The sequence below is a fragment of the Nicotiana tabacum genome, chromosome 17, assembly GCF_000715075.1.
Source record: "Nicotiana tabacum cultivar K326 chromosome 17, ASM71507v2, whole genome shotgun sequence".
Taxonomy (NCBI): domain Eukaryota; kingdom Viridiplantae; phylum Streptophyta; class Magnoliopsida; order Solanales; family Solanaceae; genus Nicotiana; species Nicotiana tabacum.
In genome coordinates, this window is record NC_134096.1 from 141,292,555 (window position 1) to 141,308,108 (window position 15,554).

A 15,554-nucleotide genomic window follows, 5' to 3' on the forward strand; every position below is an offset into this window, starting at 1 on the left:
ATCATTATCACTGGTATGGCACTAATTTCTTCTGTTTCGGCTATGATCTATTTAGTTCATATTCCGATCTGGCCGCGTGATATAATGTTTCATTTTCAAGGCAACCTAAGCTAACACGAAATCATACTATTTCTAATAAAAATCCTACTTACATCATCAAAACAAACAAACGATGGCGGCCAACTTCAGACCTACTTGGATAGATTACAAAAAGCTTATGTCAAAATTAAATGCACAAATAAATTACAAGACAAAAACCAGAGGAAATATTTAACCCTTCTTAATATATTGTCATTAAAAGGCATTACTTGATAAGCAAAAATGATATCTCAACTCATGCCACTAAACCCTGTCCACACTTTTCTTTTATTTTATATTACAAAAAACTATTTGAATTCTAATATCAACCAATCATCATAATTAAGTAAAAACATTCCACTACGTCGGCAATTTACAACTTGCCCAGCCCTTTCTTCTTGTTCTTGTCGCGCTTTTGTTTCCCTAGCTCTTTGTGCTGCTGCTTCTTTTTTATCAAAAAGAGAAAATAGAGATTCCCACGTCACATGGATACCACATCTTCAAAGACTCCAAAAAATGGCGGACTTTGGGCTATTGAGTTCACATGCAAAAGTGGGTATATATATTCAAGAATCGTGGGGCAAAAATATTGAGTTGGCCCAGGCTACTTCAAATAGCTAGCATAATCAGGGACCAGAAATCCTTTGTAATAGTAACAAAGATCAATGGAACTGCCTCAATTATATTGCCAAATTAAGGGCTGCTAAAATGGTGATCATCAAGCTTGTGTAGAACGGTAATGGGCCAGAGGTTAACGTACGACCACTGCTACTGACCAATGAAACGTTGCTCCCACCAGCGTATTGTCCTCCAGATGATTTCTGACTGCAATATTAACACACCATTATTAGATCACCGGTTTACTAGCAAGTATTAGATAACTATATATAAACGAAGTAATTAATTAAGGTAGTATTAAATTATCAGCAGTAGTTATTTTATATAAAGGTGACATGATATAACATTGATAGTTGAGCGTGGACGGTGCCTCAATTTGTTAGGACACAAGTAAGCATTTTGAATCTACGTAACATGAAAAGCATTGGTTCTTATTAAAATAGACACAACAAACCGACTCTGAGAAGCCAAGATGTAAGCACTAAATTATGTAGGGTAGCGACGCACATGGCCCCAACCCTCCCTCATCCTATTCTCAACTTTTAGAATTTCTTAGTTTGCTTAAAATCAAGCCAACACTCCTTTGAGCTTCAATTCTAGGTGTGACTCATTATAAGATCAAAAAGGTAGTGCGAGACAACTGACAACACATATGCTCTCATTTCCGACACACATGATGGACAACTTCCATCACCCTCGAACATATATATATTTGCATTCCATGTTACTTAGCTTGTTCAACAAATATGACTACTTCTTAGCCTAACCAAACACATGCCTTGCTAATAATTAATTAATTCTATTAGAATACACTAACGAAAAGATTTAACTATCAACAGATATAACTTAAATTCTAAGAATTATTATGGTGTCAGACATATTAGCTTATGAAGTAATTACTCCCTTCTTAAGGTTTAACTAAAGCTATACCTCACACGGCAAAAATTTATTTAAAACACAAAACCTATTGGAGAAGGGGAATTTAATTGGAAAAACAAGAAAAGAAAGAAATTGAAGAGACATTAAATTGAACCAAATTGAGAAAAGAACTTGGTTGATAAGGAAAACGGCGAAGTATGTACCTAGCAGCAGGAGCAGGACAAAATGTGATGACATAATCAGCAGAAGCACAAGTGAAGGTACTGGTTCCATCATCATACGCATAGCTGTAAGCGCGTGGGCATGAACTCTTGAAAAACTCCGAGTAATCAGTCGGCTTGCATGTATCAGGCGTAGCGTAGGGCCCACTACAACAATACCTTGGATCGCCAAACGCTTCACACGCGCTCTTGCACGCCACGCACTCGCCGCCGCCGCCCGTACTCATCATCTTCAGCTCCGCCGGACACGGCCCGTTAAGGTCCACGACACACCCAGTCGCCGAACAGTTTCCGGCTCCGGTTCCACCTTGTGGGCTCACTAACATAGGCAAGTTATAACCATCCACAAGGCTAACGTCATAGAAATCAAGGCCACCGGCGCCGTTGAGAGTGAACTCTGCTAGAGTCGCCGGCGGTGCAGCTCCGCCGGTGCACTCAAGTGTTTCGGAGCCACAATCACCTGTCACGCAAGTGAATTTACCCGTAGTAGAATCTTGGGAGCAAAAAGTCCGACCCCATAAACGACCCGACCAACCCGCTGGAACTGAAATGGGTATGGCCTGTCCAGGATTCAGTTGAAGTCCAGTAGGAGAAAGCTGGGTAGTTCCTGCACCTGATAATATCCCGGGCCATACTGTAAAACTGCACTGGTTTACTAATGTAAATGTTGCTGATAACACCCCTGTTTCATTAAACCAACAAAAATGAATAACAAAGCTCCAAACTTTACCACAATAATGTGAATAACAAGAATACTAGAATCAAAACTTACCAGAAATTAGGAATACGAAACATGAACAGAACAGGGCAAGAAAAACTTGAGGTTTCGCCATTGTAATATTTCTCTGTTTTGACTAAGATGTTTGAAGAGAATGAGAAATGAAGAAGTTGGCAATGTGGAGTACTGAAATGAATGTCAGAAGGATCACGTGGTCGGACTAAGCTATTTATAGAAAAATTTTTGGAGCGACGTTGGAGGGGGAACAGAGCACCGCCACAGTATAAGGTCGGCAACTGTGTCGGATCAGGTCAAAATGGCTTAAATTAGAAATTAAGAGAATAGAGCTTTGGGATTGGAAGAGCTAAAATTCGTAAGTTTCAAGGATTAGTTTAAAGCTTTGGGAGTAATGCTTAAGCGGGGTTGCGGGAGGATTTAAATAGAATGCGATTTAAGGAGAGATGTCTCTAATTACTGTGTTTAAAATTAACAGAGGAGAAAAAAAAGATAAAGTAACAGAAGGGACTTTTGGGTAAGGGGGAAGGGCGGGGAGTTAATGACGGTTAAATTCAACGGCCCTATGGGCCTTGGGAAGATAGGTGTGGGACCCCCTTGCAAATGGCAATAAGGCCCAATGACGGTTGGTTCATCACTTGCGGGACCCATCTGTGAAACGGTCAAATAGCGTGGATTCTTGACAGTGGCAAGTTGAAACCAGTGAACTGAACCTCAGCCGCAAACACAAATTAACACATAATAATTATATTTTTATTTTCTCTAATTCTTTACTAATCAATTAATATTGATGGCTTATAGTCCTGGGGCTCCCTTCATGGCTGAAACAAAAGGGAAAACCAAGAGATAGGCTCATTTAAACCCATTTCAGCAGCTTACAAGTTACAAACCGCAGATTTTGCAAAATTTGGTGCCGCCATTGTCATTATGAGAGGGAGTATTAAAATGTTTGAAATATAAAAGAAAGGAAAAACAAGTGAGATACATTAACTAATAGTAGTAATAGGTATTGACAGAAAAAGAAACGGTCGTAGTGCAATCGAAAAGGGGAAGATGGTTGTAGGTAGCGGCGGAGTCAAATTTTTTACTTAAGAGCTGTCAAAATAAACACAGAAAGAAAATTAAGGGAGTTAACATATAATATGTTTATCCGAAAAATGAATAGAGTTGAATTTGTACGTAGTTCTAAGGTTACGTGTTATAGCTTAATACAAATTATAAGGATAAATAGAAATATTAAATACGGATTGCAAAGGATGCAAAATAAATGAGGTTGGAAAGAAGATGATTTTTAGGACTAAGCAAGATAAATCAATTTATAAAACTTAAAAGAATAACTCTTCAATATAGAAGTATATGGTGCTTGAGTTACAATGTAAGCCAAAAACCTGTCTTTTACAGAAATGTAGACATCATCTTTATAATGGAGGATCTTACTTTTAGATATAATTAAAAATACATAATGGGAGACCCACTACAAATCAGCTTTTCCATAATTCCTCTCACGATTCTCTCCTCTAGTGGGATTGCAACGACTCTTGTCTGTGAGCTCGATATCGACTCGAGTTTTCGGTCTTGACTCGAGCTCGATTCTGACTCGGATCCCTGTATTGATTCGGTGTCAGTGTTGATCGGTCTTTGAATCATAAGATCGATAACTTTACTTTGCCTCATAGTTCGACTTGGACTCAAGCTTGATAATAACATCAAGTTCGACATTGATCGGTCATTCGGGCTCGAAGCTTGGTAACCTGACTTCGGACCTCAACCTGATATTATGAAGACGCTTCTCCGATCCAATGTATTACCATATAAACCAGTTCGTACGAAGGACTAACCGATTTTTACCGTATATATAATACATATGCATAAAATAAATTTTTTGACCAAGCTAAATATTATAATTTTCCGGCGAAGGAGTATATGAGGTGGCTCTGCCATTGGTTGTTGGTTGATACTCTCTTCTATTCGCTATATTAGCCATTATGATAAATCGAAAACGTTTCAAAATATTGAAGTTTTGACAAATTAAGAAGCTATTTAGTAGTAATACTTTTCCCCCTAAAAGTTCTAATTATTTCAATTAATGAATTATCAACTAAATGAGATATTTAAGGAAAAGATAAAAATGTAGTTTAGACAAATAATCTAATGATTATATTATTAAATAAAAAACTCACTAAGTCCCCGGTCTTGAAATGGCGGAGGTTGGTTCTTCTGTTGTAGTACCTTTCGATTCGTTATTTTTGTGCGGCCATTCGAACCAGCGTCGATTCTCGTTTTTCATCTAAATAATTCGAGGCTAGTATTCATTGCCTCATAGTTCGATTCTTCCGATGTATGTCGGAACCTTGCGCTTGGTTCCCCAACTTCGACCGAAATTAAAGTTTCGGAGCCATACACTAAGGAAAATGGAGTCGCTCCTATACTGGATTTAGATATTTTCCGATATGCCCAAAGGATTTCGGGCAAAATTTCTCTCCACTTTCCTCAAAATGTGCGAAAACCTGATAATATAGAGAATAGAATATTAATATCCAAGAAATTACTCAAAAGCTTTTTACGGTAGCAGGAAAAATTCAACTTCAAAAGATGAAGTAAATTTAAAAACGGAAAAGGACTAAAAATGCCACTCAATTAATATAAATAGTCTATCTATGCCATCCGTTAAAAGGTCGGTCTATTCGTGCCACTAACGTTATACTTTCGGCCTATTTATGTCATTGTCTACTAACATTTCCATTGGTTTTTCCGTAATAAGAATTAATTTTTCGACCCCACCTTTGCCACGTGTCTTTATATTACTGGTTCTTCTTTACTTGACCCTACATTTCTTTTAACCTGATTATGTATAATTAACCATGCCCAATCCGATAAAATCCAACCATCTTTTAACCCAACCCCTAATTAGTAGACAATGGCATGAATATTCTAAAAGTATAACGTTAGTGGCATGAATAAGCCGACCTTTTAACGGATGACATAGATATGCCATTTATGTTAGTTGAGTGGCATTTTTAGGCCTTTTTCGATTTAAAAAAAGATGTGTCTGCCTTGCAAATTAATATGCACATAATCCAAAAGGAAAACGGCAAAGTAGTAATCAAGTTGCTTACCCTAACTATAGGCAGTTTAATTGTAGGGGTTAACTACTAAAAGCTGTAATTATTTTTTTAATTAAAAAATTATCAAAGACGACCACATGTGATTCTGATTCCTCCTGCAAGGCTGCAAGTATGGGTTAATTTTTGGGTACGATGCAAAGGAAAGAAGACTGGCTATTAACACACAAGAGTTGCGTCACATTTTCGAAGGAATAATCAATAGAAACCATTCAATGGAAAGTTTTACCATTATTCATTAAGCATTTGCTATGATACACTGTTACAGTCAATGATTCCATTAAGCTCTCTTTAAATTGATGGTGCAAGCTCATCGGCTATGCCGCATCTTAATACGGTGCGAGTTTTCATGATGTTAAAGTTAATAATAGAAAATTATATTACTGTAAGAAACTTAAAAATCAATAAAACGACACAAGTGATAGAATAGAGAAAGCATTACGTATACTATGCTTTTCTTGAGCTCGATGGTCTATGAGAAACAAACTCTATATCTTCACGAAGTAGAGTTAAGGTCTGCGTACAGCCTACCCTTCTCGTACCCGCTTGTGAGATTACACTGGTGTGTTCTTGTTGTTGTTATTTGAATCCTCATACGTTTTTCTTATGACTAGAAAATAAGTTTTTAGCCAAAATTGTTCCTTATCTTTGGGGCTAAGTCTAACTTTGTCCTTTATCTATTGCCCTGAACACTTATTGTCCTTTAAGTTTGCTAAACTTGAGCATGTTTAGTCCATTTAACAAAAGACCCAAAGGGAGACCTAAAAACTAATAGTGATTTCACTGAGTCAACTGGGTAAAGAAACTTTCAGTACTCAAATTTTGCAGAACAGATGTAGTGAACCTAAACCTGTTTAACGGGTCGGGTTGATCCGGTTCCGGACCGGTCCGGACTGGTGGAAGGGGGCCGGGTAGGGCTGGGTTTGGGGGGTAAGGGGGTTGGTTCGTATATATTTACCGGTTAACCGGACCGATCAAACCCGGTCAATAAAAATTACTGCTGAACCGGTTAACCAGACCGGCCCGGCCCGGTTGAGAAAAATAATGACCAGCCGGTCACCAATCCTGGCCGCTTAACGGGTCCGGGCCCATCCAGTGAAAATTGAACCGGAACGGTACCGGGCCTAAGGGCCCGGTTCACCCTTTTGTCACCTTTAAGATTGTAGAAACAAGTGATAATTTAAACCAAAAAAAAATTAAAAAATAGTCGTTGAACCAGGCCAGGCCGGTTAACCGGTTCAACAGTAATTTTCATTGACCGGGTTTGACCGGTCCGGTTAACAGGTAAAAAAATATATACGGACCAACCCCCTAAACCCCCAAACCCAACCCTACCCGGCCCCCTTCCACCGGGCCGGTTCGGTTTACTACCGGTCTAGCCCATTTCGGAACCGGGTCAACCCGACCCGTTAAACAGGTTTAGGTTCACTACATCGGTTCTGCAAAATTTGAGTATTGAAAGTTTCTTTACCCAGTTGACTCAGTGAAATCACTATTAGTTTTTAGGTGTCCCTTTGGGTCTTTTGTTAAATGGACTAAATCTGCTCAAGTTTAGCAAACTTAAAGAACAATAAGTGCTCAGGGCAATACATAAAAGGACAAAATTAGACTTAACCCCAAAGATAAGGGATAATTTTGGCTAAAACTTCACTAGAAAAACAAATAGATTGTCCTAATAAGCGGACTAATTTAGATCGTTTGCTGCATTGGGCTTTCCAATATTAGCCCCTAACGCCTGTGGAGACATTCAGTAAAAGAATGAAATACTAACGAGTGTTGTAAGAGTTTCAGCTTCAGCTCTCCTCCAGTACTCGAATCAAGAGAAAGTATCAGAAGGCAGAACAAAGTTCTGCTTAAGCAACAATAACTGCTCAACTAGAACAATCCAAGTTTTTCTTAATCTTCTGATCATTTTAGTTATTCATGTAAAAGTCATGATCAGGGTAATCTTTACTCTTTCTACTCTTCTGATTCTTTAACCATTTAGAGTATATCCATTTGAAACTTTCAAACATTCAGATGCTCAACAGGTAGTATTCTTCAATCACCCGGTAATATAAATCAGTCCACTTAATAGCTCAACGCCACTCACAGCAGACCTTGTACACATATTCACCTCTACCCATACAAGCTAAGTCAATTTTAAACTCTGATAAGTAGGGTATCCCATATATTAGAGTAAAGAGATGACGGTGCTTCTTGCTAGTTGCATAAGTTTCCTCGTTTGTCTTAATTAAGTATAGCACCTATTCGTCTGAGTTTGGAGCTAGGTGTTTATTTGGGGGGAAAAGTCTGCTACCATTTATACTTCACAGAAATAATATGAGGGTTGGAGGATCTAACTTGTCAGCCGGCTCCACAATGAGGAGCAAAATAAAGTCAACAGGAAAAGCTGTCACATAGGAGTAGAAAGCTGAGAGGCAATTAGGGGTGTTTAGCCACAACACAAAGGTTCTTCGCATTTCCTCAAGACAGTGATTAGATAGAAGTTGTTTAACATCTTCCAACTGGGAATTTATGGGAGTAGATTTGCGAGATTGGTTGTTCATTTAATGTTTACCAGATTTTAGCTAGCTGTTTGTCCTGCAAAGTTTCAATGAAAGAACCCTGATCAGTTCTATTAAATAAAACTATCAATGATTTCCACTAACCCACTAGCAATTCAACTGCTCAGTAGAAAATCCAAATTGTATGCTTAAATCACCATAAATACTAGACTAACTAATATTCCCCAGATAGCCATTTATTACCAGAAAAGGTCATAATCATTAAGTCCCAGAGAGACACACGACAGATCAGACACAGCCTACACCATAAAGTACAGTGTTGCAGAGTCCTCCATGGACTCAAGACGTGATGTGCTTGAACTCTAAACCCCGTTCCCTCATTCCTTGTTCTCTGAAAACAGAACTATTGGCTCCATAATATCAACAGCCAAAGATCATGAAGATTTCTTTCACTAAAGAACATCATTTAAGTCTACATTAGTCCTTGAACCACCATCCTTGTCATATGATATTATTAAGTAAAATAAAGTAAAACCAACCTAATAAGCTATTTGGAAAAAGAAGAGATTATTAGGATGAACTGTGTTTTGTTACTCATGATCCCTACAACATGACTAGAGAGCTATGGCAAAGATTCAACAATAAAAAGAACATACATGAACCGACAAGTTGAAGTCCGCCATGACTAGAGAGCTATGGCAAAGATTCAACAAATCAACAATAAAAAGAAAGTACATGAAACCACAAGTTGGGGTCTCAGCTCAGTAGCACAACTAAATGTAAATAATACAAACAAAGGCCATAACAATAAAAACAGATAGCAACGGCCTAAATCTCAACCAAACATCCCGACCAGGGGTCATGTAACTCCCACTTTTTCAAGTACAATGCACCATATGACCGTATTTAAAAAGTCTAAAGGGGGACAATGTTTACATATCAAGTGTTCCTCTGGAAACTACTACTCAATCTCAAGCTAGTTAAGATCAAATGTTATTTCAAAACAAATATTCGCAAAAACTTATCCAGCTACTCTTCAGAATTTGATTCCCAAACTTATACTTCAACTGACACCTATAATGTCACCAACAAAATAAATTAAAATAGAATCATAAGAAAAAGGGACACTTCAAATTTCCATAGGTAAGTTCTCAGAATTCCCAAAGACCTCAAGGGTTCCCCCTTCCCAACCAATTGCCTCGTGCTCTACCTACTACCCCACATCGCCCAAATCTTTGCACACTGGCCGCCTTGCCAATAAGTCGTTCTTAGCTATGCTATTTCCATATTACCTCATCTTTCTATTTCAATCCCTTATACTTTTTATTTGTTCAACAATTCAATTTTTCCCAAAAGTAAAATGGCAATAACATGAAAATTTTCTAAATTCCAATAAGAACTCGGGTGCACTTAAAGTTGGAGTAGCTAACGATAATAACTAAAGTGTCTGAATAATGCAAATTATGACTAGGTAGAGGGGTGTTGAATAGGTGAAATGTGTCAGTGTAAAAGAGATTGGAAATGCAAAGGAAGGGGAGACAGAGAGGTGTTTGGAATAGAGTCTACTACAAAGGAAGGGGAGACAGACTTGTGAGTTGTTGCATCTTCTTTTTCATTAATTTTAGCAAAACGATCCGAATTCCTGCTAGAATAGAACTGTTAAGCTTAGGAAAGTTTTGCAAGATTAATTGTTTAAAGATAAGATTCTTTTTATAAAAGGAAAAGATCAAAGAGCACATTTTTGCTAGATGCCGATGATGCTAATTTGGAAATTAATTTTACAAAATCATAGAAGAAGGAGTTTGGGAATACTTCTTTATGAGAGAACTAGAAATTCTTTAATTACCTACTATTAACCTACTATTGAACGTATGCCAGCATATTCCAACAAACAGGTATAGTTCAAACAAAGTTTAAACATAAAGCATTAGTTTGAATATTTTGCTGAGAGGACCATCAATGGAGCATATTCCCAACAAACAAATACAAAATAGAATTATAAACACAAGCAGAAATCACAACGATTCCCAAATAGACTGCATATCATAGGACATGCTTACTATCAAGCTCACAACTGAAACCACACAAGTTTATCAGCTTCATGCATTATGTGGGTTATCAAGTTTTCCATAAGAGTGTGTGTGTATTGTATATAGCGTATTAAAATTGCACAACAGATACATATACATAATTATGATGAGCATAAAAGATTTGCTTAAAGTGCAAAAACTGAACATCCAGCATTTTATATACTTGTATATCGACTACTAACCAAAAGTATGCATCCGAGAAACATAATTCCAAAAGAACATCCAGTCATATAGCTAACAAAATAACAACTGGGAAAAAACATGTCCAATGCTAACAAAAATGGAATATTACTAGGACTGATAACAAAAAGGGGGAAGATCATGTACATGATCAGTTGACGGATTGGCTAGTGCATTCCCTAGCAAAGTGCCCTGCCTCTCCACAGTTGTAACACTTGCTTCCTTGTCCACTACCACCACCACCACCACCACCACCACCATATCTCCCATAACTAGCGCCACCAACCCCACCCTCACGGGGACAGTCTCTTGCCATGTGTCCTTGTGCACCACATGTGTAACAAGCCCCACTACCTCCTCCACCACCACCACCAAGACGTCCACTACTTGGGCAGTCTCGAGCCATGTGGCCATACCCGCCACAAGTGTAACAACCATCATTGCCACTCCTCCGATAACCATCACCACCACCACCACTGGCACGGTCACAATCCCGAGCTAAATGCCCAGTGGCACCACAGTTATAACACCCGCCGCCTCTGCCACCACCACCGCCTCCACTGCTACGATCACAATCCCTAGCTAAATGTCCCGTCCTCCCACAAGCATAACACTCACCACCGCCACTACGATATCCACCGTCACCACCGCCGTTCCTGCGATAACCGCTACCGCCATAGCCGTAACCACCACGGGTATTGTTACGGCCACTATCGAGAGGAGCACCATCAGGACCAGTGACATCATTAGCCTGATACTTATCACCCTTCACAGTCATGGTGAACTCCACTTTCTGGCCTTCGTAGAGAGAACGGTAGCCGTCGGATTTGATCTCAGATTGATGAACGAATAGATCCTCGGATCCATCGTCAGGCTTGATGAATCCGTAGCCTTTTTGGTTGTTGAACTTGGACACAACACCTGTCATTCTCGACGTCTCCACCGCCATTGTTAACCGATGGCAAACCCTTGAAAAAGCTCTAACTCTGCCGAGAGATTCTCTTATAGCTAAAGGGGAAACCCTAAATAGAGTTTCGGCGCCTTAAAGCGTTTTAAGGGGGTGGCGTTAGGGCTTTTCGGTTCCTGATTTTAGTTGGGTTTTGGTTGTAAATTTGTTGAATATTTATCCGATAAATATGGTAAGACCAAGATTTTACGTTGTAAAATTGTATTCTAGAATTTATCCAAGTATCTTGTATTATGAATTTCTTGCTTAGAAAAATTAAATATGTCTATCTCTTGTTACAACTTTTATTTTTAGCCAAAATACGCCCCAGAAGAAAAGTAAAATAGATAAGATACGTCTTCAAGTTCATTTAATACAAATTTAAAGCTAATATAGTTATAGTTTGGATTAGTATCATGAATCTAACTTTTGTTTATGTGTATCCTAACAGGTTTGAAGAATTTAAACTTAAGTATCACTATACTTTGGCTGGCTAATACCAGGAAATCATTAATGTTTTTGGTCTAGTCATAATATATCACTACTAAAAAGGAATCGTAGCTCACTAAATTTCTTTCCTCAAACTGTTAAAGTCTCTGACTAATTATGGGATTTGGCTTTTGTTCCAATTGTCTATGTGAAGCAAACGCATATGTGCATTTGCTGTTCTCCCCTTGAATTTCTTTCCAAAACACAACCAAGAGTCTTGCCTTTATCTTTTTTTTCTTCTTTTTTTTGTGTGTGTGTGGAGAAGGTGGATAATTCACTACACGAGAAATAGTGAATATATATTGCGAAATGTTCGTATTAGATTAAGATTAGAAAAAAATAAAAAATAAAATGAAAACACGCCAAGGAACTCGTCAATTGAATATGCATTACTATATGATTATCCCGTGTAATCAGAAAAGCAGTGACAAGTATAGAACTATAGATAAACAGAGAGCAATTGAGGTTGATTCAGCTATATGTTATTGATCCATGCCATCAATTCAACTTTTAGAGGGCCAATGCCAATACACTGATTCATTTAGTGATGAAATTACAAGAAAAGGAAAATCCAAAAAAATGAAAATTAATTTAAAAGGAAAAATTTACCTATCTACATGGATGAAGGGTAGAGAAGCATAAAGTTGGCTCATATTTATACAAAGAAAACCAAAAATATTTAGTAGACTTCCACATTCCATTGCTCTGCCTTCTTCAATTGCTTCTTGTAGTCCGCCCATACAATACCTTCAATAGCACAGCAAAATGTAAGCTTCAGATCGATATTTATAGTGTATGACAAAAGATTGAGGAATTTTAATATTTTATTCGTGTGTATGTGTGTGGAAAAAATGACGACATAGTTTGGACATGTTTACCATCTCTAGCAGCAAGTGAAGTCATAATGTCATCAATTCCGGACTCCATGCCCTTGAGTCCACACATGTAAACGAAGGTGTTGTCTTTCTGTAGCAGACCCCATAGTTCTTCTGCATACTGAGCCATTCTGGTTTGGATGTACATCTTTTCGCCTTTTTCGTTTGTTTGTTCTCTGCTCACTGCAAAGTCCAGTCTAAAGTTTTCCGGGGCCTTCTCCTTCATTTTCTCGAATTCCTACAACACAGCAACATGAAAATTCCCAACTTGAAAACCTTGATCAACTTAGCTATAAGTGTTTTGATTTCAGCAGAGTGCGTAGTGGAGAATCAAAAAGTAGTATACTTGAATATTACCTCCTTGTAAAGTAGTGAGCTGCTGGTGGGAACACCCAAGAAAAGCCATGCCAAACCGTTGAACTGTACGATAGCAAATTCATATCATTCAATCGAGTAGTGAGAACTGAGAAGAGAGAATGCCATTGAAATCAAGTCATATACTACAATGATATTCTGTCATTGGCTGTTTCTGTAGTTCAAAGCCTTGCAATAAACGGATGTTGGATATTTAAGTGTTTAAAGTCGGTCATCTTTGGCTCAAATAGCACTTAATAGTTCACTATTTCGAAGATTCTACAACTCAAACTTTTGTGCCTAACTTGACTTCATTGGATAGAACACTTTGATGGTTCATTAATATTGGACTCCAAAGTCCGTGTGGCTTGAGTTTTAGTTCATACATGAAACAGTTGTAGCCTATGACCAGGCATTTTCTTCTTTTGGTTCTTTTCTTTTCACTACCATGTGCAGTGTGCTGAAGCCAAACAATTAAAAATGAAGAGCAACAATCAAACAAATGGTTATTTTGTGTACCTTGTAATCCTCATGTTTCTCAAAGAACATTTTCCACAAGAATGAACGGAAAGGAGCAATTCCAGTTCCAGTTGCAAGCTGATTGACAAATTCGAATTAGCAAAAAATGCATAGTCAACTAAAAAGGCAGCAGAAATTGACTTAGATGACAATAAACTAGCTAAAGAAAAACTCACCATAACAACGGTGGCATTTGGATCTTTAGGCATGAGCATTTCTTTCCCAACAGGTCCAGTAATGTTGACCTCAGCTCCAGGTTTCAAGTCACCTGAAATACGAAACATTTGAAGTTACATATAAGCAGGGCTAAACTTATTCTTGTACTCCTACTGTATATTAGGAGCAGTCACTTTTAATCTAATATGTACTGGAAAACTAAGATAAAACAGATAAACATTAACATCGTCTATGAAATTAGGGAGTCGCTGATTCTTACATAAGAAGTTAGAGCAAACTCCTTTAACTTCTTCCCCTTTGTCATTGGTGTAGACAAGCCTTTTGACGCACAGAGAAACCTGTATAAAACCTTAAGTTCAGACACACACACTTATCGGCAAACTTGCAGGCCCCTAAACAACTACTATAGTTTAATCACACTCTATGCATACGTTTATTTGATCTGTTAAAATTGAACTGTAGTATATGGAAATTTTTTACTAAATAGGAATTGAAAACTTACGGTTTTGGAGTCGCCGAAGTCACCAAGGGCACTGCTAGCAATGGAGTACAATCTAAGCTTGTGAGGCTTCCCATTGGCATCAACACCATCAGCAATCACACCAATGGATTGTCCTTCTCTGTATGGGATCTCTCCTAATAAATCCAACAAAAGTACTTCAGCTCCAACAAACTTAACTAAAAGGAACAAAAAAGAAGATCATATTTTGATTAAGGCCATACCCTCAGTGCTAAAGACCATGTGCCAAGTTTCACCAGGAGCATCATCACCAGTGATCTTAGTGTTGAGTAGACATCTACCAACGTAAGGTTCCTTTGGCCTGAATTTGTTTACAACTACACCCTCATCTTGTTTCTTTGAAATCTTCTCAACTTTAGCAGGAGCCTCTGTTGTCACCTGGGCTCTGATAGAAACCACTCTGCTACCAGCTGACACATTTCTGTAGTACAAAGGCACCTGTCACAAACCAAGAATAAATCCATGGTCAATATATAACATGTTCCAAGTAAATGAATTACCTGAAAATAAGTTGAATTTTACCTTGTTGAAGTTGATCTTTTCTGGGGAAACGATGGAGGTTCTACTGGGAAAAGAGGTTGACTTGGATGATGGAAGAGAAACTGCAGCACTTACTGCAGCAGCCATGTTTGAGATATTAAGAAATGGAATAAAAAATTAAGAGGAGGGAATTGATAATAAGGTAATGGTGAAAAAGGAAAAATAAGGAGAAGGGGAGTTGGGATCTTTTTAGAGAGGGTATCTAGTGGATTAAAGGATTGGGTGGAGGAGATTTGAAGGGTGGGAGATGTGAAGATAAGAGAAGTGTATGATTCTGGAGCCTTTAGCCTCATGTCTTCTCGCGATTGTGTTTTTAGTGTGTGATATGTGGCCCAAAACGACGTGATTGATATTTATTGGGCAGCCCGATACACTAAGCTCTCGCTATGCGCAGGGTCCGAAAAGAGTTAGATCACAAGGGTCTATTATACACAGTCTTACCCTTACATTTATGCAAGATGCTATTTTCACGGCTCCAACCCTTGACCTTAGGTCACATGGCAACAACTTTACTAGTTACGCCAAGGCTCCCTTCGTGGTTGATATTTATTGATTCGTACAAAATGAGAGTTCCATGTACGAATGGACATATAAGTGCGATACTATTTGGCTAAGTTTCTCTGGAGGCAAAAAGTGTTTTATCAAAAATACTTTTTTTTCTAACTTGAGATTTTTAGCTAAGCTTTTTTGGGAGAAAAAAGTATTT

General features: G+C 38.1%; 3 protein-coding genes across 3 annotated transcripts; all 3 read right to left on the minus strand.

Moving 5' to 3' along the window:
* Window positions 1-332: 332 nt before the first annotated feature.
* On the minus strand, window positions 333-2,922 carry LOC107772607 (pathogenesis-related thaumatin-like protein 3.5). The gene is made up of 3 exons (XM_016592101.2): window positions 2,569-2,922; window positions 1,779-2,478; window positions 333-903 (listed from the first exon to the last, which is right to left on the minus strand). Exons 1-3 carry the CDS (start codon window positions 2,627-2,629, stop codon window positions 759-761), a joined length of 906 nt encoding a protein of 301 aa, XP_016447587.1. The 5' UTR covers window positions 2,630-2,922; the 3' UTR covers window positions 333-758.
* A 4,819-nt stretch (window positions 2,923-7,741) lies between these two features.
* Window positions 7,742-11,571, minus strand: LOC107772609 (uncharacterized). Its single transcript, XM_016592104.2, has 2 exons — window positions 10,576-11,571; window positions 7,742-8,234 (listed from the first exon to the last, which is right to left on the minus strand). Exon 1 carries the CDS (start codon window positions 11,375-11,377, stop codon window positions 10,580-10,582), a length of 798 nt encoding a protein of 265 aa, XP_016447590.2. The 5' UTR covers window positions 11,378-11,571; the 3' UTR covers window positions 7,742-8,234; window positions 10,576-10,579.
* A 752-nt stretch (window positions 11,572-12,323) lies between these two features.
* LOC107772606 (ferredoxin--NADP reductase, leaf-type isozyme, chloroplastic-like) lies at window positions 12,324-15,147 on the minus strand. The gene is made up of 9 exons (XM_016592100.2): window positions 14,831-15,147; window positions 14,512-14,746; window positions 14,291-14,424; window positions 14,048-14,126; window positions 13,788-13,879; window positions 13,612-13,689; window positions 13,096-13,158; window positions 12,742-12,976; window positions 12,324-12,610 (listed from the first exon to the last, which is right to left on the minus strand). The coding sequence occupies exons 1-9, from the start codon at window positions 14,933-14,935 to the stop codon at window positions 12,543-12,545; spliced, it is 1,089 nt and encodes a 362-aa protein (XP_016447586.1). The 5' UTR covers window positions 14,936-15,147; the 3' UTR covers window positions 12,324-12,542.
* Window positions 15,148-15,554: the final 407 nt, after the last annotated feature.

What these genes read in the sequence shown, in the direction of transcription:
- LOC107772607 (XM_016592101.2), bottom strand. Translation starts at nt 2,629, where the DNA reads ATGGCGAAACCTCAAGTTTTTCTTGCCCTGTTCTGTTCATGTTTCGTA. An exon ending in TTTCGTATTCCTAATTTCTG is followed by an intron (nt 2,479 to 2,568) that starts GTAAGTTTTGAT and finishes TTAATGAAACAG; the next exon opens with GGGTGTTATCAGCAACATTT. An exon ending in TGTCCTGCTCCTGCTGCTAG is followed by an intron (nt 904 to 1,778) that starts GTACATACTTCG and finishes TTAATATTGCAG; the next exon opens with TCAGAAATCATCTGGAGGAC.
- LOC107772609 (XM_016592104.2), bottom strand. Translation starts at nt 11,377, where the DNA reads ATGGCGGTGGAGACGTCGAGAATGACAGGTGTTGTGTCCAAGTTCAAC.
- LOC107772606 (XM_016592100.2), bottom strand. Translation starts at nt 14,935, where the DNA reads ATGGCTGCTGCAGTAAGTGCTGCAGTTTCTCTTCCATCATCCAAGTCA. An exon ending in AGTTTGCTCTAACTTCTTAT is followed by an intron (nt 13,880 to 14,047) that starts GTAAGAATCAGC and finishes TTCGTATTTCAG; the next exon opens with GTGACTTGAAACCTGGAGCT. An exon ending in CAAATGCCACCGTTGTTATG is followed by an intron (nt 13,690 to 13,787) that starts GTGAGTTTTTCT and finishes TTTGTCAATCAG; the next exon opens with CTTGCAACTGGAACTGGAAT.